The sequence below is a fragment of the Erinaceus europaeus genome, chromosome 3 (assembly GCF_950295315.1).
Source record: "Erinaceus europaeus chromosome 3, mEriEur2.1, whole genome shotgun sequence".
Lineage (NCBI taxonomy): Eukaryota > Metazoa > Chordata > Mammalia > Eulipotyphla > Erinaceidae > Erinaceus > Erinaceus europaeus.
Window position 1 is genome coordinate 15,261,670 of NC_080164.1, and position 20,512 is coordinate 15,282,181.

Genomic DNA, 20,512 nt, shown 5'->3' on the forward strand with positions numbered 1-20,512 from the left:
GAACAGTAGGGCACAGCGGCAGCGTCCTGTGTGTGAGGCTGGAGCCCCTTCACCCCAGAGTGCTGCCCCCCCAGGGGAAGCGGGACGTCCACGTACGAGATGGCCTCCACCATGGCGAGCCCCATGAGGATGGAGCACACGGCGTGGTCCTCCCGGTAGTCAGGCAGCCCGCAGATGCAGTAGTAGCAATCTCCCAGGATCTTGATCCGCAGTTGGTGGTATTTCTGAGAGGAAGGGCAGGGCCGGGCGGTGGAGGGGCGGCCAGGAGAGGGGGGCCTGGCAGGGAGGCCCGGGGTGGGCAGGGGCAGGGCAGGGCCCCGGGGGTGCCCAGGGAGGAGGCACTCACGGCCGCCAGCTTGTCAAAGCGGGCAAAGAGCTCGTTGAGCAGCTTCACCAGTTCCTGGGCGCTGCAGGCAGATGACAGCTGGGTGAAGCCCACGATGTCGGCGAAGAGGATGCTGTGGAGAAGGCGGGGGGCCAAGTGAGGGGCAGGTCCTTCCAGCTGGAGCAGGCCCTGCCTGAGTCCACGCCCAGCCCCGTCCCACGCCTGCCCGCCTGCCAGAGTGAGTCGGGCTCAGACATTTGATTGCTGTGATTCGGTTCTCTTCCCCAGAGCCCTGGGACCTCAGAGCCTAAGGCAGGAAAGTCTTCTGCGTCACCCCAATGCTGTCTCCCCTGCTACCTCCGAGGAGTTTCCCCTGTGCTCCAGTCTCACCTGTGGTGCCAGGACTCAAACCCAGGGCCCCGCTGCAAGGGAAGGCGGGCACTCTTACTGGGTGAGCTATCTCGCTTTGACACTTTTATTTTTTTGCCACCAGGGTCTCAAAGCCTGCACGATTTTGCCCTCACTCCCCAGAAGGCTTTTTTTTTTTTCCTGATAGAGATGAGACAGAGATAGAGGAGAGAAGAGACAGACCTGCAGACTTGCTTCACCACTGTGAAGCTTCTCCCCGGCAGCTGGGGACCAAGAGCTTGAACCCAGGACCTCACACGTGATAATGTGTGCACCTTACCTTGGGCACTACCCCCCAGTCACCGGGCTCTGACATTCTTCTATTTTGTTGTTGGGAGACAGGGAGAGGGAGAGGGAGAGAAGAGAAACACCACATCATAGCTCCACTGTCCACAGAGCTTCCCTGTGCTAAGGCTCTGTTCGGTGGTGCCAGGGCTCGAACCCCACACTGAGGCTTGAGCTCTGCTGCGTGCCGCCTCTCAGCCAGGGCTCCGACATGGGTGGAGCTCACCCTGTGCCCTGTGGAAGCCCAGGCTCACCCTCCCTCCGGCCCCGGCGCCCGCACCTGACGTTCTCGTGGCGGTACATGTACATGGTGTTAAACTGCTGCTGGTCCTTCTGACTCTCGTCCTTCTTCATGTCTTTCAACATCTCGTCGGCCACATGTTTGGGCAGGATGGACAGCATAAGGTTCTCCTGCAGGGGAGGGGGCGGGGGGCCGTTAGCAGGAACAGCCCTGGTCCCAGTGACAGGCAGCAGGGACGGGGTGGGCTTCTGGGCTCCACAAAGGCTCAGCCTGCACAGCGGCCCAGCTGACATCCAGCAGGAACCCAGGCTAGGCTGGGTACCACCCAGTCAGTCACCTGGAGGGTGGGACTTCAGAGTCGTGAGCCCCTGCCCCACCCCCCTAGAGCAATGACTCAGATTCAACGTGTCTGTAGATCTAAGACACCTGGGTCTCGAGCTGGGGCTGCAGAAACAGGCAAGACTCTCCCGTGGGGTTGGGAGGTGGGGGCGCAGATCCCAACCTCGGAGCCCATGTTGAGCAGTTCCAGCTGACTACATAGACAGACCTGGCAGGGTGACTGGGCAGATGTGGTCTGTCGCTGGGCTGAGAACCCAGCCCGCCCTGTGCTTGGTGCAGGCAGGAGGGGAGGAGCAGGCTCCCTAATCCTGGGTCTGGTGTCATGGCCAGAGCAGCCCCGCGCACTCACAAGCTATCACACTTCGGGGAGACCCGTCTCCTTTCTGTCTTGGGGGTGAACTCTCATTATTATTAGTAGTAATAGTAACTGGAACACTGCTCAACTCTGGCCTAAGATGGTATTGCAGATTGAACCCGGGACCCTAGAGCCCTAGGCATGAAAATCTGTGTATTTCTGAAGCATGATGCTTCAGAAGAAGACTCATGCCTGAGGCTCTGAAGTCCCAGGTTCAATCCCCAGCATCACTGTAAGCCAGAGCTAAGCAGTGCTCTGGAAAATATATATCTATATGTAGATATTGATATATATGTATGTTTATCCATAAATGAGAGTGAGAGTCAGAGACTGGGACTGGGAGATGGCTCAGCAGAGAGCACTTTACTGGACACAAAACCCTCAGTCCAAGGCTCTGGAACCACAAGGGGGCAGCATGGCCAGTGGAGTAGCCCCTGAACCCCCAGCCCTCTGCCCCTCAGGACACAGAAGTAAAGCCAACTGGGCTCTGGGGAGGCTGCTCAGTGGTGTCACAGGTGTGAAGCCCGGGGTTCACCCCATCGCATGATACTGAAACATACGCACACTGTGTATTAAGCTGCAGGAAAAGTCATGCTGTCTTTTTCTGTTTTTTTTTTTAAATATTTATTTTATTTATTTATTCCCTTTTGTTGCTCTTGTTGTTTTATTGTTGTAGTTATTATTGTTGTTGTCGTTGTTGGATAGGACAGAGAGAAATGGAGAGAGGAGGGGAAGACAGAGAGGAGGAGAGAAAGCTAGACACCTGCAGACCTGCTTCACCGCCTGTGAAGCGACTCCCCTGCCGGTGGGGAGCCGGGGTTTGAACCGGGATCCTTATGCCGGTCCTTGTGCTTTGCGCCACCTGCGCTTAACCCGCTGTGCTACAGCCCGACTCCCTTTCTGTTTTTTTTTTTTAAATATTATTTAATTATTCATGATTGGATAGAGACAGAGGGGGAGGGGTAAAATAGGGAGAGACAGAGAGAACCTGCAGCCCTGCTTCACCACTTGTGGAAGTTTCTCCCTGTAGGCGGGGACCAGGGGCTTGAATCTGGGTCCTTGCGCACTATAACGTGTGCGCTTAACCAGGTGCGCCACCGCCTGGCCCCCTCTATGTTTTTCTTTCTTCTTTTATGTTATTTATTTATTTATTGGATAGAAACAAAAATTGAGAGGGATGGGGTAAAGAGAGGGAGAGAGACAGAGAGAGACACCTGCAGCCCTGTTTCACCATTTGTGAAGCTTTCCCCCTGTAGGTGGGGACCAGGGGCTTGAACCTGGCTCCCTGTGCACTGTAGTGTGTGCACTTAACCAGGTGCGCCACCACCTGGCCCCCTCCATGTTTTTCTATGCAAAAACGTGTCATGAGTTTCCTGACAACCCAGCAAATTACCTATGTGCAAATACACGTCTACAGAGAGAACACACCTACATATGCTCACAGACACCACACCATGCTCGAGCATGTCTGATGCCGAGCGTCACGCGTGTCAGCTCCAGTGCTGAGCCACCTTCCCTGGGCTTCGGGCCCGAAACCTTCTCCTGCAGGCAGCTCCCTAGGCCTGGTGCCCAAAGCCCACCACTGTCACCGCCTCCGTGTAGACACTCAGGGCTCGAATCAGGAACGAGATGCCACAATAACCCCATCCCCCAGGGCAGGGAGAGCAGGGGACACTTTAATCTTGGTGCCTGGCTCACCCCTCCTCCCCCTGTGCATTGAGGGGACCCCAGAGAGAAGTCTCAGGACTCACCCCAACTTAAGCGATTGAGGCAATGCCGTGGAAGATACTGGGCCTGGGAGGACTTCCAAAGAAGCCAGAGTCCAGGTCACAGGAAAGCCGCCCATGGGGCCTACCAGGCAGACCCCACCTACAGGCCTACAGGAGGTGCAGAGGGAGGGGAGAGGTCTCCAAAGCCCAGAGCTGAGGCTGGGTCTTCCCAGCACAGAACAAGAGCTCACTCTGCCCGAAATAGCAGCTGCTCTGTATTTCTGGGGTCAGAAGAATGTTCCCAGCCTCTGGCCCAGAGATGGTTCCCCTGGGAGCGGATCCCAGAGAGAGAATCTGGGAGAAGGCAGAGGCTCCTGGACATATCCTCTGCTCGAGGGAGACACAGCCTCAGGATGCGACGGGCAGGCCTCCAGCACGAGGAAAGCCCCTGGACTTGACTCGCGCAGGTTGAGACTCATGCTCCGTGGTGCCGCCGGGCTCGTGTGTATAGAGAAGGGGACGCTGAAGGTGGGCCCCAGAAAAGCTTTCCTGATTTAAAAATTGCTTCACAGTGATTACACAGCTGATGCTTTAAAAACAATGTTTTTAAAAAAGTTCTTTAACTTGAAATAAACACTAAACTTCCTGTTGCCTCCAGCTGTGACCTTAACACTGACCCCAGCTTGTCCGGAACCAGTTTTCTTAGAAAGGGAAGAGCTGGGATGGGAGGTGGCCCACCCAGTAGGGCGCACGCTTTATACCACGTGTGAAGACTGGGGCTCAAGTCCCCAACCACCCCAGGGGAGCACCGTGCAGGAAGGAGCTTCACGGGTGGTGGGGCACTGCAGCGGTGTCTTGCTTCCTCTCTAGCTGGAAACTAGAGAGCAGAGTCGGGGGAGTCTGACAGTAAGCGCAGGTGGCGCAAAACACAAGGATCCTGGTTGGAGCCTCCGGTTCCCCACCTGCAGGAGGAGTCGCTTCACAGGCAGTGAAGCAGGTCTGCAGGGGTCTATCTTTCTCTCCCTTATCTTCCCCTCCTCTCTCCTATCCAACATTTCTCTCCTATCCAACAACGACAACATCAACAACAACAACAACAACTCCAGTAAAACAACAAGGGCAACAAAAGGGAAAATAAATATTTGAAAAAAAGAGTAGGATTCCATGTGTGAAGTCCCAGAAGCAAACAGAAGACCCTAAGCTGAGAAAGGAGCCCCAGGGCCAGCAGGGGGGTGGGGGCAGTGGCCCCCCGAGGGCTGACAGCATGGGGCTGGACTGTCTTTAGTTCTCTTGAGTGAAGCCTCCTGTACCCCCCCCATCTCTGCTATTATGTGGCCATCTGCCCTGCATTTTCTCCTTTCTGCTTGTGTCTGTGTGATCCCACTACTCCTGGTGGACTTCCCCCTGTATTTTTAAAAAATTGTCTTTATGTATTGGATAGAGATAGAGAAATCAAGAGGGAAGGGGAAGATGGAGAGGGAGAGAGATAAACACCTGCAGAACTGCTTCACCACTTGGAAAGCTTTTCCCCTAGAAAAGAGGTGGGGACTGGGGGCTCAAACTTGGGTCTTTGCACACTGTATTGTGTGCGCTTAACCAGGTACACCACCACCTGGCCCCACCCCCTTATTTTATTATTTTGTCTCCAGGGTTACTGCTTGGAGCTCAGTGCCTGCACTACAAATCCACTACTCCTGCAGCCATTTTTTTCTGATAAAATGAGAGGAGGGGGAGGTAGAGAGGGAGAGAAACAGACAGACACCTGCAGACCTGCTTCACCGCTTGTGAAGCAAACCCCTTGCAGGTGGGGAGCCGGGGACTCAAACTAGGATCTTTGTGGGAGTCCTTTGAATTATGTTCGCTTAACCCGGTGCACCACCGCCAGGCCCTCTTATTTTTTCATTGTAACAACAGCATATTCAGCTCTGGCTTGGCTTGAACCAGGGACCTCAGAGTCTCAGGAAGAACCATCATGCTGTCTCCCCAGCCTGGAGTTTTGTTCTTTTAAGAGCTATTTATGGCAGAGAGAGACAAGACCATCCCTCTGGCACATGTGGGACCAGAGGTTGAATTCAGGACCTCATGCTTCTAAGCCTGGCATTTTAGCCACTGTGCCACCTCCTGGGTCATCTGTTGGAATTCTTCCCTTCAATTTCAGACAGAGTGATGGGGGGGGGGGGGGAAGGCCAGCAAAATAGCTCACTTGGATAGTACGCTGCTTTGCCACATGCATGACCCAGGTCCAAGCTGGGCCCCCACTGCCCTGAAGGAAGCTTTAGTGTTCTCTCTCTCTCTCTCTCTCTCGCTCCCTCTTTCTCCCTCTCTCTTGCTCTTTCTCCCTCTTCCCCTCTCTCGTTCCTTCCCTCCCTCCTTCCTATCTCTATCTTTAAAAAGAATGAGGGAGGGGGGCAGACAGAGGAAAGACAACACATCACTGCTCTACCATCCATGATGCTCCCCTCAGTGTCCTGCCTGGTGCCAAGGGCTGGAACCCAAGTCCTTGCCAACTAGCTCACCTGGATAGCACGCTGCTTTGCCCAGGTTTGAGTCTAGCCCCACCACACTTGGAAGTTTCTGTGCTGTGGTGTGTCTCTCTCATCAAAAAAAAAAAAAAAGCCTGGAGCAGTGAAGCCCTGCTGATACACACACACACACACACACACACACACACACACACACACGGCAGGGAGGTCACAGCCCTGTCAGACATGTGTGAGCCTTGGGCTGACTGGCTTTTGAGGGGAGGTGGGTGTGTGTGGGGGGGATCTGAGATGCCACCTTCAGGCCTGAGAGCTGCTGTGTAGACAAGAGAGGAGACTGGCTTCATGGACCTGGGAGAAAGAGCCGGTGAGCACAGACTGCCGAGGACGGTCACACCTCCCCCAGGATGGAGAATTCTCTAGTCAAAACAGTTCACAGGAAGAATGTGCTGCCCTGAGAGGCAAGTTCCCCTCCCGACACCAGTGAAGGGGACACAGGCTTGTGGGCCTAGAGGAAGGCGTCCACCCAGTTCCAGAAGTCCAGGCCTGGGTGCTGAGAGCTGAGAGGAGATGGGGGACAACTCCAGTCTCTCCTGTCGGTCAGGACTGTGATGAATAAGCCTCCTAGAAACACAGCCACTAGAGACCAGGCCCTGACCCTCATTGGGAAAAGAGAGAACAAGGCTGGAAGGGCTCCCGTCAGCTGAGGAGTCCTAAGAGGGCCTGAGGATCGAGCCTGCACACTTAGCTCCAAGGGTAAGGATTAGGCCTTCCACACGTCCTTCCTTCCCTTGCTTACATGGCCCAATGTTCCCCGCAGAGACGGCTACATGCATACGCCAGCCAAGAAGCAGGAGTGGCCACTTCAGCCTCGGGAAGAAGGAGGCGGCCATTTCAGTTCCATGGGACAGAGGGACCCCAGGGCAAATGCACACAGATGTCAGTGGGTGCCTCTAGGCCTTGGCAGGGTGAGAGAGAGAGAGAAGTGTATGTGTTTGTGTCCGCTAACAAGAGCTTCGGCCTGTGCTAGGCTGCACGGCCTCTTGGCCGGGGGTCCCGGAGTCTGTGCTGAGTGAGCTGAGCTGCTGGGGTGCTGAACCCCAACAAGCAGCAGGTCAGCAACGCCCACCAGGCCCCAGCCCTGGCTCCTCGGTGCTGACTCACGCCGGCCTCACCTCTGCGGCTCAGCACCGGGAGGAAGGAGGTTGGCGTACAATGCTCCCGGGGCCTCAGTTGTTACAGAAGATCCTCTGGTGAGGGGTTCAGGAGTTAATTACAGCGCGGAGGCCAGCAGGGACTCGGCAAATGAGCTCGGCGAGGAGACATAAAGCCTCTGCAGCACCAGGTGAGCGGCCAGGAGGAGGGGGAGAGACGGTGCGGGTGTGACTGCGTGGCCCCGCTTGGATGGAGTCTGCGTGAGGTCAGCATGCAGTCTGCTTCAAGGACACATGTGTCCCGTCTATGCACTGGGTGCTCCCATGTACACACACACACACACACACACACACACACACACACACACAATCTATCCAGGTCTTCACTGACCAAGCATCTGTGAGCTTCCAGACCGTGGGAGCCAAAGCCCTCTGGAGGGCACAGTCTCTCCTGGCATGAGCCCCCAAGCAGAGGAGACAGCAGGTGGAAGGCTGTGCGGGGGAGGCCCAGCCTGCCGGCGCCCGGAGGTCACAGCCCAGCCTGCTTCTTCTCACAGCAAAAGGACAAGGGACCACACAAGACTCAGGAAACCTGGAAACTTCAGTGGTGGAGGGCCGCTGAGCTCCAGCCAGACCCAGTGCTACCTCCCAGAAGGTCCTAGTACTCAAGCCACTCCACAAGTCCCTGAGCTGACTCTGCAGAAGGTCAAGATCAAGGGTCTTCGGAGGGCAAGGAGAGGCTGGAACTCAAGCCTCTCAGAGCCCCCCCAAACAAGACTCTCCAGTCCAGAGTCAGGGAGCAGTGAACAGCAAGTGACCGACTACCCCGACCCTTTTTCACACAGTGCTAGGGATCAAACATGGGACCACATGCATGTGTGCCACCCTGAGCTATCTCCCTGGCCCAATGTGTTAGATGAGAGAGAGAGAGAAAGAGAGAGAGAGAGAGAGAGAGAACGAGCCAGAGCACCACCCTGGCATATGCAACGCCAGAGATCAAACTCATGCTGCCAAGTCAGAGCTCTACCCACTGCACCATCTCCTGGGTCAATTTATCTTTGTTATGAGAGAGAGACCAAAATACCACTTCCCCATCCACGAAGATCCCCTGTCTCACATATGATGCCAGGGATTGAACCCAGGGTCCCCTGCTTGGAAAAGACGTGCGTTAGCACTAAGTCTGAGTCACCTCCCAGAACCCTGAGCGAGAGGGACATCCAGTCACTTGCCTGGACTCCCGTGCAGCCACAGAGAAACAGGGCCAATGTGTGGGCCCAGTTGACAGTCATCTTGGGGGACAGCCCTCGGAGCCTGAAGCCAGCCACGTGTGTGGTGCCCAGAGCCCTCAGCAAGCGTGCTGGCACAGAGCGGGTGTTCCCGAGAGGCTCCGGAGAGGTAATGAGCTGTCAGCTAGGAGACGTGTCCCTGGGGCCACGACACCACCTTCCAGCACAGCACTCACAGAACTTTCCGTGATGGCAGCAACCTTCTGTCATCTCTGCTGCCCAGCGTGGCAACCACGAGCCCCGGGGAGCTGCGGAGACACGGCAGGGGCACCTGAAAGCTGGGTGGTGCAGCTCTGTGTCCCCCACAGCGGCACCTGGGAGAGCTCCCGGGCTGAAGGGGGACCTCTGTGGTGGGTGGCCAAGCCCGCACTTCCTGTGTGGGTGAGCTGAGGCTGAGCGTGTGCCATTCCTGTGCCCCCCACCTCTATAACAGGCACCCCTGTGTTTTTGGTGGCTCTGGGCTGGTCCTTCTTATTTTTAATATTTTTATTTACTTATAACTGGATAGAGACAAAGAGAAGTTGAGAAGGGAAAGGGAATAGAGAGGGAAAGAGACAGAGAGACCTGCAGCATTACTTCACCACTCATGAAGCTTTCCCCCTACAGGTGGGAACCAGGGACTTGAACCTGAGTCCTTACACTCAGCCAGGTATGCCACCACCTGGCCCACAGGCTAAAGTCCTTAAAGTCTGGCTGGCCTCCAGCTCCCCCTCCTGCTCCATCCAGGGGCAAAGCCCAGTGGCTCCGCCATCAACCCAGAAACGGAACCCAGCCCCCTACTCCCGCACACCGCCTCCCTCCTGGCCAGAACCATCACCCCTCACTCAAACCACTGCACAGCTTCAGCCTCAGTGACTTTACTGTTGCCTCGTTCCCAGCCAGTCAGAATGAACCACCTAAAACCGGCGACGGTTACGCTGTGCAAGGACCCCGACTCGAGCTCCCTCTCCCTCTCATCATTCTCATTCTGAATCAACCTCACGAAGCAGTGCTACAGGTGTCCCCCCCACCCCCCTCCCTCTCTCTATTTCTCTCTCTCTCTAATATTTTATTTATCAATAAGAAAGACAGGAGCAGAGACAGAAAGAACCAGACATCACTCTGGTACATGTACTGCTGGGGATTGAACTTGGGACCTCACGCTTCAGAGTTTAATGCTTTATCCACTGCGCCACTCCCAGACCACTTCTCTCTCCCTCTTCATCTCCCCCCCACCCCCAGTTGCACTCTGCCCTTTCAGGATGTAGCTTCTGGTTAAAGGGTATGTACCTGCCGGCAGGTGTGTGCGAGGTGGCGGCTGGGGCACCTAGCCACCCTCATGGTCCCCAGCTAAACCCAGGAGTACAGGCATCAGGGGTGGAGAGAAACACGTCCTGTCCTTCTCACTCAGCCTCCTGCCACACCCCAGCAGCACTGTGTGAGGTCAATGCGGACACTGCCAGGAAAATAGACAGGTGCTCGGAGGGTCACAGTAATCCAGGGCCTGGGGGGATCTCCCACACACAGATCACAGAATGAGAGCCAAGGAGAGCACAGCAGTCCGAGACCCCACGTGGGTCCCCTCGTCTCCAAAGCCACCCGACAGGTCGCTCAGGGACGGCAGGAGGCTGTCCATCATCACACACAGGCCACGGTGGTCAGAGAAGGAGCCAGAGGACCAGCAGGGGGTGATGCAGGAGCCAGGAGGGACCCCAGAGGCCAGCTCACCCCTCAGCCTCCTTCCCTAGCTGAGGAGCAAGATGAAGTCAGAGGCTACTCTCCCAGGGAGGCCTCTCCTCCACACACCGCCCTTCCTCCCCCCTCGGAAAATGAGATCAACACACGCACCGGATTCTGAGTGAGACAGAGCCTGAGGGGAGGCTGCTTCTGCAGAGGAATGCGGAGGGTTTTTCTACTTGATTCTGACATCATTAAAAAAATGGCACCTAGGGTCAGGAGACGGCTCACCTGGTAGAGCACAGGCTTTGCCACGCACAAGGACCCGGGTTGGCATGCCCAGCCTCCATGCCGTGGTGTCCCCCCCCCACCCCCTCCCCCTCTCTGTCTCTCTCTCCCTGTTTCTGAAACTGAAAAGAGGAAAAACAAACAAAAATCCCAGCTGGGAGTAGCGGAATGCTGCAGGGACAAAGTCCAGGTGACAAAACAAAAACAAATAAATAAATAAATGGCGCTTGGGGGTGCAAGAAATGCCCCCCAGCGTGAATGCCTGACTGCGCACAGGGTCTTGATCTGAATCCTGGCGCCCCCCCATCCCCACCCCAGGAGCACCACAGACAGTGAAGCTACCCTCAACCCTGTCAGCCTGTCCCTTTCTCCTCCTCCAAAGTTATTACAAAATAACCAAAACGGCTTTGGGACTGCAAGTACCCTGGAGGAGAGTGCCAGGAGGTGGCGAGCAGTCAGCCCAGCCACACACTCGCTGTGACTCCCCAGATGTCACCAGAGAGCCACCTCCCCGCCAACACCCAGGAGGTAGCCACCTCTGGCCCAGCTGGCAGCGTGAGGGCAACGGCCCTGTCCCACCTCTCGGCTGTGTCCCCAGCGGCTGGACCATGTGACATCGGCACACACACCCCATGGGCCTCGGCTCTGGGCCGCAGCTCCTGCTCGCTCCAAGTGCTCTCGCACGGGCGGTCTTGTTACATGACTGTAACATCATAAAAGATAAAGGGGAGGAGGGACTAGAAAGTCCTTTCTGGTCAAGAGTTCCATTTAATGCTCCAGACTCTTAAAAAAATCATGCTTAGTCACCAGTGTCATTCTCAGTGCGTCTCACTGTGTGGTCTGGTCTGTTTCTCACTGTGTACCCCAGGACGGCTCCAGCCTCACTGACCAGTGCTGGGGGTGGGGCGGCCTGTGTGAGGAAGGCCCCCACTTTTTTCTTTCTACTTTATTTTATTCTATTTCTAGGACAGAAAGAAATTGCAGGAGACAGGTGGTAGCGCAGCGGGTTAAGCGCACGTGGCGCAAAGAACAAGGACTGGCGTAAGGATCCCGGTTCGAGCCCCCGGCTCCCCACCTACAGGGAAGTCGCCTCACAGGTGGTGAAGCAGGTCTGCAGGTGTCTGTCTTTCTCTCCTCCTCTCTGTCGTCCCCTCTTCTCTCCATTTCTCTCTGTCCTATCTAACAACAACGACATCAGTAACAACAATAATAACTACAACAACAATAAAAAAAACAAGGGCAACAAAAGGGAAAATAAATTAATTAATTAAAAAAGAAACTGCAAGAGGAGGGGGAGGCAGAGAGGGAGAAAGATAAACACCTGCAGACCTATTTCACCACTCATGAAGCATTCCCCCTGCAGGTGGGGAGTGAGGGCTTGAACCTGGGTCCTTACATGTGGTACCGTGTGTGCTCAGCCAGATGGTGCCGCTGCCAAACCAAACCCCTTCTTTTCCTGTTGCCTCCAAGTAGCTGTTTGCTCGTTTTTATTTTTAATATTTATATATTTATTGGGTAGAGACAGAAATTGAAAGGGGAGGGGGAGATAGGAAGGGAGAGAGGAAGGCACTTGTAACACTGCTTCACCACTTGTGAAACTTCTGACCCCTGCAGGTGGGGGGCAGGGGGCTCAAACCTGGGTCCTTGGGCATGGTAATGTGTGCACTCAACCAGGTGTCTCACCGCCTCCCCCCCACTCCCCCCCCATGACCTTAATCTTTTTTCAGGATCGTGTAACGTTCCGTTGCATGTGAACACATAGTTCAGTCAGACTTCGGCTGGTAGATAAATATTGTTTTTAGCCCTTTTCTTCTGTCAGATATGCACTGCCAAATGTCTGTCACACATGTGTGGCAGGTCTGGAGACAACAAACTGAGACATGGAACCCCAGGAGGAAAGTGCCTGTGCATCTCAACATAAGCAAATGTGGGGGCCAGGCAGTGGCACATGGGTTAACGCACACAGTGCAAAGCACAAAGACCTGTGCAAGGACCGAGGTTCAAGCCCTCGGCTCCCCGCTTACGGGGCGGGGGGGGGGGGTCTGCTTCACAAGCGGTGAAGGTCTGCAGGCATCTCTCTTTCTCTCTCCCTCCTCTGCTAATTTCTCTCTGTCCTATCCAATAAAATGAAAAAGAAAAAAAAAAGGTTGCCAGGAGCAGTGGATTTGTAGTGCCGGCACTGAGCCCAACCATCTCCGGAGGCAAAAAAATAAATAAGCATAGGGGCCGGGTGGTAGTGCAGCGGGTTAAGCGCATGTGGCGCAAAGCGCAAGGACTGGCATAAGGATCCCAGTTCGAGTCCCCGGCTCTCCACCTGCAGGGGAGTCCCTTCACAGGCGGTGAAGCAGGTCTACAGGTGTCTGTCTTTCTCTCCCCCTCTGTCTTCCCCTCCTCTCTCCATTTCTCTCTGTCCTGTCCAACAACAATGACATCAATAACAACAACAATAATAACAAGAATGATGAGAAACAACAATGGTAACAAAATGGGAAAAAATGGCCTCTAGGAGCAGTGGCTTCATAGTGCAGGCACCAAGCCCCAGCAATAGCCCTGGAGGCAATAAATAAATAAAGATAGATAGATAGATAGATGATAGATAGATAGATAGACAGATAGATAGATAGATATGCACATGATGTAAGAGGCACAAAGGGGAAGATGCCTATAGCATGGTTAACACCTTGACGTTTTCTCGAGGTGAGTTCTGGGATATCAGTCTGCACAGGGCTGTGCCGCCACTGTCACCACGGGCAGAACATTCTCTTCACCAGACGTGAACTCTAACCAGGAAATAAGCTTCTCATCCTGACCTGGCTCCCCGCCCCCCGCCTGGCAGCCCCCACCCCCCACTTCCAGTCTACCTGTCTGTCTGTCCACTCTCACTCCCTCATCTGAGTGGACCTCTGGGCATCATGTCTTGGAGGTTTGTCTGTCTCTCACCTCATTGAAGGTGAGTGGCGCTCAGCCATGTGCTTCACGAGTGGTGAAGCAGGTCTGCAGGTGTCATTCTTTCTCCCTCTCTGTCCCCTCTCCCCTCTCAATTTCTTTCTAGCCTGTCAAATGGCCACTGGGAATGGTGGATTCATTCAGTGCTGGCACTGAGTCCGTGATAACCCTGGTGGGAAATAAAAAGAAAGAAGAGAAAAAGAAATGAAAGAAAAGGAGCTATTGTGGTGAAGATTAGAGGGGACAAGCTCTCCAGTGAGGGGAAACATGAGAGTAAGCCCAGCACAGGCTGCCTCCTTCTGCCTGGAGAGCGGGCTGACTGGACCCTTGGGCCCCTCCCCTCCTCCTTCCAGCTGTGTGGCCACAGGAGCACAAGGCTCTGAGTCTTCAGGCAGGTGCCCAGAAAAACTGCTGGCTCATAGGGTAAAATACTCATATTTCGTGTGTCGAACAAAACAAGACAAAAGCAAAAGCAAAAACAGGACAGAGAAAGCTGTGACCCACCACCTGTGAAGGGACTGAACTTCACAGGCACCTTCACGCAACGTGACAGGGCTGGGAGAGGGCACAGCACTGGAGCACCGGACTTGCAGGCCTGGGGCCACAGGCTTGATCCCTGGCACCACCATGTGCCGGAGTTGGGCAGTGCTCACTGACTCTCCCTTCATTTCATAATACACCTTTCCAAAAATTAAATAACAAGAGAGCACTTTGGTGGATGTGGAATTATCTCACAATCTTACACCTACTATTAATCACAAATGAAAAAGGAAAAAAAAATCCAAATAAAATGTACATTCTTTTTTTTATTTCCTTTTTGTTGCCCATATTGTTTTTATTGTTATTGTAGTTATTACTGTTGTTATTGATGTCATCATTGTTGGATAGGACAGAGAGAAATGGAGAGAGGAGTGGAAGACAGAGAGGGGGAGAGAAAGACAGACACCTGCAGACCTGCTTCACCGCCTGTGAAGGGACTCCCCTGCAGGTGGGGAGCCAGGGGCTCGAACTGGGATCCTTATGCCGGTCCTTGTGCTTTGCGCCACGTGTGCTTAACCCGCTGCGCTACCGCCCGACTCCCAAAATGTACATTCTTACAGAAAGAGAGAGGGAGAGAGCGAGCTCTGAATGGGGCGCATGAGGCCTGTGAATGGACTCCCCCAGCAGAGGGTTCTGACGGCCCCCCAAACAGGGGCGCGTGCCATCCACCCTAGTGGTGGGGTGTCCAGACACTGCACAGGCAGTGACCCCAGAGCAAAAAGCAACACCCAGACCCAGGTGAAAGTGGTGGGGGATTGGGGGTGTCCAGAGTGGAGTCCCACTGTTTGTGAGGGGTCCAGACCTGCAGATGGCAGGAAGTGGAGGGGGGCGGCTGGCAGGAGGCCTTGCAGAGCAGCTGAGCGGCAGCAGACCCAGAGGCTGTGTGAGAGGGAGTCACAGGGCGGAGGTGGGAGGGCCTGTGGGGCCGTGCTGGAGGGAGGCCAGCATGAAGCCAGCCCTCCCCGACTGTAAACAGTGGCCCTGGGACCCACTGACTTCACACAGCAGAAATGGCCTGGCAGGAGGGTGACATGAGGGGTTTGCCCTGAGCTGCAGGGGGAGGTGTGGAACTGAGCAGCCCTGGATCAAGCCTTGGGCGGTATGGGGGGGCAGGTGAACTGACTCGGAGAGCCCCAAGGCCAGAGAGGATGTAGCCCTGTACGGAGAGCTCACAGGGAGGGTGTGTGTGTGTGTGTGTGTGTGTGCAGTATGAGCCTGACACCAAGTGACAACCACGGAGGAAAAGCCTCTCAAAACACATGCACGGCCTCCCACTCCAGTGAGCAAGGAGCTTGGCCATTGGAGGGCCACGAGGGCTGGCTTTTCTGAGATGCATTTTTAGATCTAGACATTTCTTTAATTCATTATTTGATTATTGTTTTTTACTGCCACCAGAGTTATTGCTGGGGCTCAGTGCCTGCACAGCAAGTCCACTGCTCCTAGCGGCCATTTTGTCCCCCCCCCCCTTTATGTAATAGGACAGAGAGAACTTGAGAATGGAGGGGAGGAAGAGGACAGAGAAAGACACCTGCAGATCTGCTTCACCATTCAGAAGGCTCTGAAGGGAAGCAGGAGCTAAAAGCAGGGTGCTTGTGCTTGGTAATGTGTGTGCTCGGCCTGGTGCCATCACTCAGCCCTGAGGCACTTTTTTTTGCCTCCAGAGTTATTGCTGGGGCTCAGTGCTGGCTGAGAGAGGGGTACAGTTGTGCTCTGTGCACACAAAGGAACCCTCCCAGCAACAGACGGAGAGGCGAGTCCACCCTTTGTCATAGCTCGGCGAGGGACAGAGGTCAGGCCAAGCAAAGCAGTTCTAAGGGACAGGACAAACACCGGCCCTCCTCCCTCCCATGGGGGACTCGAGGACACCAAGGACAGGAACGGGCCAGTGAAAACACACTCCCCCAGGCAACTGGAGAGCAGAGTCCACAGGAGGGAGGAGAGAAGGGGTGTGTGATGGTGGAGGGGGGGTCCCTTGGGCTTTGGGGTGGGGTGTGAATCTGCACCCCCTCAAACACTCAGAGCCTCCTAAACCATTGCTACTGCAACTGAAACTTTTTTAGAGGGCCTCAAGGTAGTGCAACAGGTTAAGAGCACATGGTGTGAAGCACAAGTACCGACGTAAGGATTCCAGCTCGAGCCCCCGGATCCCCACCTGCAGGGGAGTCGCTTCACAGGCGGTAAAGCAGGTCTGCAGGTGTCTAGCTTTCTCTCCTTCTCTCTCCATTTCTCTCTGTCCTCTCCAATGACAGCAATAACAACAACAATAATAATAACAACAAGGACAAACAACAAGGGCAACAAAAAGGGAAAAGAAAATAGCCTCCAGGAGCAGTGGCTTCGTAGTGCAGGCACCGAGCCCCAGCAATAACTCTGGAGGCAAAAAAGAATTTTTTTTTTAATTTGGGGAAAAGGGGGTGGGGAGCCGCCTTGCGAGCTGAGAGCATGAGGTCCTGGATTCGGTCCTGAGCAGCACTGCATGGAGGCAGGCAAGACAGAAGCCATGGTGGCTGGGCTGCATTTGTGCTGCCTCTCATCGCCTTGTCAAACAGTCATTTGGGGGCCGGGCAGGAACGCAGCGGGTTAAGTACACGTGGCGCGAAGCTCAAGGACCGGCGTAAGGATCCCGGTTCGAGTCCCCGCTCCCTACCTGCAAGGGGGGATAGCTTCACAAGCAGCGAAGCAGGTCTGCAGGTGTCTATCTTTCTCTCCCCCTCTCTGTCTCCATTTCTCTCTGTCCTATCCAACAACAACAACAATGAAAAATAACAAGGGCAACAAAAGGGAAAAAATGGCCTCCAGGAACAGTGGATCCGTAGTGCAGGCACCGAGCCCCAGCGATAACCCTGGAGGCAAAAAAAAATAATAATAATAATCAATTTTAGGGGGTCTGGAGATAGCTCCTGTGGGGGCAACACTTCACCATCCGTGTGCAAGGACCTGTGGTGTCCTTCCTTTCTCTGTCTCCATCTCCTTGCCTCTCTCCTTCTCTCTTTAAAAAGCAGTCTGCTGGGGGGTGGGGTGGGGGGAGTGGGGCTGTGCCAGTGTAGAGGCCCAGCAATAGCCCTGCTGGCAACACACACACACACATATATAATATATATATAATCTTTTTTTTAAATAAATATTTATTTTATTTATTTAGTCCCTTTTGTTGCCCTTGTTTTATTGTTGTAGTTACTATTGTTGTTGTCGTTGTTGGATAGGACAGAGAGAAATGGAGAGAGGAGGGGAAGACAGAGAGGGGGAAAGATAGACACCTGCAGACCTGCTTCACCGCCTGTGAAGCAACTCCCCTGCAGGTGGGGAGCTGGGGTTCGAACCGGGATCCTTATGCCGGTCCTTGTGCTTTGCGCCACCTGTGCTTAACCCGCTGCGCTACCACCTGACTCCCTATAATCTTTATTTATTTATTATTAATAAATTAATAAAAATTAATAATTAATCTTTATTTATTATTAGAGACAGCCAGAAATTGAGAGGAAGGGGGACATAGAGAGGGAGAGAGACAAGAGAGACATCTACAGCCCTGCTTCACCACTTGTGAAGCTTCCCCCCTGTAGGTGGGGACTGGGGGCTCAAACCCAGGTCCTTGTGCATTGTAACACATGTGCTCAACCAGATGTGCCACCACCACCCCGTGTGTGTGTGTGTGTGTGTGTGTGTGTGTGTGTGTGTGTATGTGTGTGTGTATTTTTTTCAATTGGGCCAGGGAGGTGCCTTGGCAGTAGAGACCCTTAGTTCAATCTCCAGCACCTCATTTAAAAAAGAAAAAAAAGCATTACAGGATCTGGGTGGTGGTTCACCCAGTACAGAACATGTTACCATGCACAGAGACCCTGGTTCAAGCCCCTGGTACCCACCTGAATGGGGGAAGCTACATGCATGGTAGAGTGGGGCTGCAGGTGTGTCCTTCTGTCTTGTTCCCCCTCTTATTCTGTCTCTCATCTTCTTTTTAATATTTATTTATTCCCTTTTGTTGCCCTTGTTTTATTGTTATAGCTATTATTGTTGTCGTCATTGTTGGATAGGACAGAGAGAGATGGAGAGAGGAGGGGAAGACAGAGAGGGGGAGAGAAAGACAGACACCTGCAGACCTGCTTCACCACCTGTGAAGCGACTCCTCTGCAGGGGGGGATCGGGGGCTCAAACCGGGATCCTTACGCCGGTCCTTGTGCTTTGTGCCACCTGCGCTTAACCTGCTGCGCTACCACCCAGCTCCCTGTCTTTCATCTTCTATCAAAATGAAAGAAAATGGCCAAAAGGATCAGTGGAGCTAGGCAGGCACCAAGTCCCAGCAATAACCCTGAAAAAAGTTAAACATGGGGAGTCAGAGAAATAGTTCATGGACAGGGCATGTGCAGAACCCAAGTTTTAGCCCTGATACCACATGAAAGGTGCCTCATGGGAGGAAGCTCGTGTGCTGTGGTGTCTCCCTCTGGCTCTCTGTGTCTCTAGCTACATGAAAAAGTGGGCTGGGGAGAGAGTATAATGGTTCTGCAGACAACCCTCATGCCTGAGGTGTTGAGGCCCCGGGTTCAGTAACACCAGCCTTACCTTAAGCCAGAGCTGTGCGGCACTCTGGTCTCTTTCTGTATGTATCTTTCTCATTACAAAAATAAAAAATTTTTTTAAAAAGAAAGAAAGAAAAGAAAAGAAAAGAGAGAAAGGGATCCTGGTTCGAGCCCCTGACTCCCCACCTGCAGGGGAGTCACTTCCCGGGCGGTGAAGCAGGTCTGCAGGTGTCTGTCTTTCTCTCCCCCTCTCTGTCTTCCCCTCCTCTCTCCATTTCTCTCTGTCCTATCCAACAACAATGACATCAATAACAACAACAATAACTACAACAACAATAAAAAACAACAAGGGCAGCAAAAAGGGAAGATATATATATATAAAAACAAGCATTAAAAAAAAGAAAAATAACAGCCAATAGTAATCAACTCATGCCAAAGTCCCTGGCTCCACCAAAAAAAAAAAAAGAAAAAGAAAAAGTATGAGGAAAAAGAAGAGTGAGGGAGCAAAGCAGGTTCAGGCCAAACATAGAGGAGCAGAGGTTTGAGTGAGTTTTCACCAAGAAGCTGCAAGTGGCTCTTACTGGTAACAAGAGCCTCACGAGGCCTCGCCGGGATCAGGCTTTTCGTGCCGGAGGACTCGGAGCCGCACGGAGCCCCGGGCTCACTGCCCGCAGGCCGGGCCAAGCTCACCTGCTGCTGGCTCTGCTCCTCCAGGTTCATCTTCACCTCCAGTGACTGGCGGGCCTCCAGGAAGGCCTTGCGGTGCTTGCGGTCGGCCATGTAGTAGGGACATGATGCCCACGATGATGGCGCACAGGTACAAGAAGATGTTGGCCAGGATTCTGCACCCCAGGGAGGGGGAGAGAAAAGGACAAGTGTGAGGGCAGGTCCTGGGGGTCAGGCTCCATCCTCCTGGCCGCCCCCTTCCGCCTGTGAGGCCCAAGGCTCCTGCTGCTGGTCCTCCCTCACCACCACCCTGGGTGCTGTGCTGAGTGTTAGCGAGCAAAAATCAAACCACCATCCACTGCAAGGAAGCAAAAGATGTTTATTTATGAATTCGAATCCGGGCTGAGAGGTGACTGTCAGTAGTCCACCAGCTCGACCCTGAACAAGGCTCAAACCACACAATTTATAGGATTTCTGAATACACTCAGGGAGGGGGAATATGCAAAACTAGAATTCTAATACACACTCAGTAGCATTTTGCAGAAAACACAGGATCCAATCATTTCAGACATTGCCATGCCCTAAGCAGCCTATAAGAATTGTCTAATTTCAAGTCTTTATGCAAAATAGGGTCATCACACTTTCTCGTTGTCAGCTAAGACCACCGGGCTATCAGCTCCCTCGACCTTGAACAAGTGATTGGGTTTCAAGGACTTGGTTAGGCTAGCTATTCTCTTTAAGACAAACAACAGGTGGCTTGCATCTTGGTGTGTGGGTTTTGTCTAGCCTCTTATTTCTTGAGAGATACAGGAATTTTCCACTGCAAGCAGAAAAGCAACTGTACTTACAACTCATGCTTAAAATTTTATTTAAAGCAATTCTAGAGTTACTGCTTCTAACACTGAGTATCTGGGAAGACTGTGGACACAGACAGAGACACCAGCCTGCAAGGTAGAGGGGGGGAGTTCCGCTGTCAGACCCCAAGAGGCACTGAAAGCCAGGGCGGGGTCTCTGGGCTCAGAACACTGGCATCCCAGGGCCTCCCTTAGAATCCGAGGTCCCCAGTGAGCCTCCACCTCCTGCTGGAGGGGATCCTTGACCAAGTACTCAATGTCACCCACGCCTGTCACCCTGGCAGGATCACCCGTGACACCCTATGGCCCTAAGAGATCCCGCAAACACACCCCCCACAGGGCTGCTGTCCAGGGTCCTGGAGCCTTCCCCACCCGGCCCAGGCTGCCCGAGGCTATACACCCTCCTGTCTGGAGTCCCTGGGGTACTGTGAGGTGGGACAGGTGCCCTCCGCTTGGGCTGGTTCTGGGA

General features: G+C 53.8%; 1 protein-coding gene across 1 annotated transcript in view; it reads right to left on the reverse strand.

The window, feature by feature from the left end:
• ADCY3 (adenylate cyclase 3) overlaps window positions 1-20,512 on the reverse strand; it is a 59,286-nt gene that overhangs the window by 18,360 nt on the left and 20,414 nt on the right. The window contains 5 exon segments of the mRNA XM_060186674.1: window positions 97-224; window positions 347-458; window positions 1,299-1,429; window positions 19,214-19,309; window positions 19,311-19,365. Of these exon segments, the coding sequence (XP_060042657.1) occupies window positions 97-224; window positions 347-458; window positions 1,299-1,429; window positions 19,214-19,309; window positions 19,311-19,365 (522 nt within the window).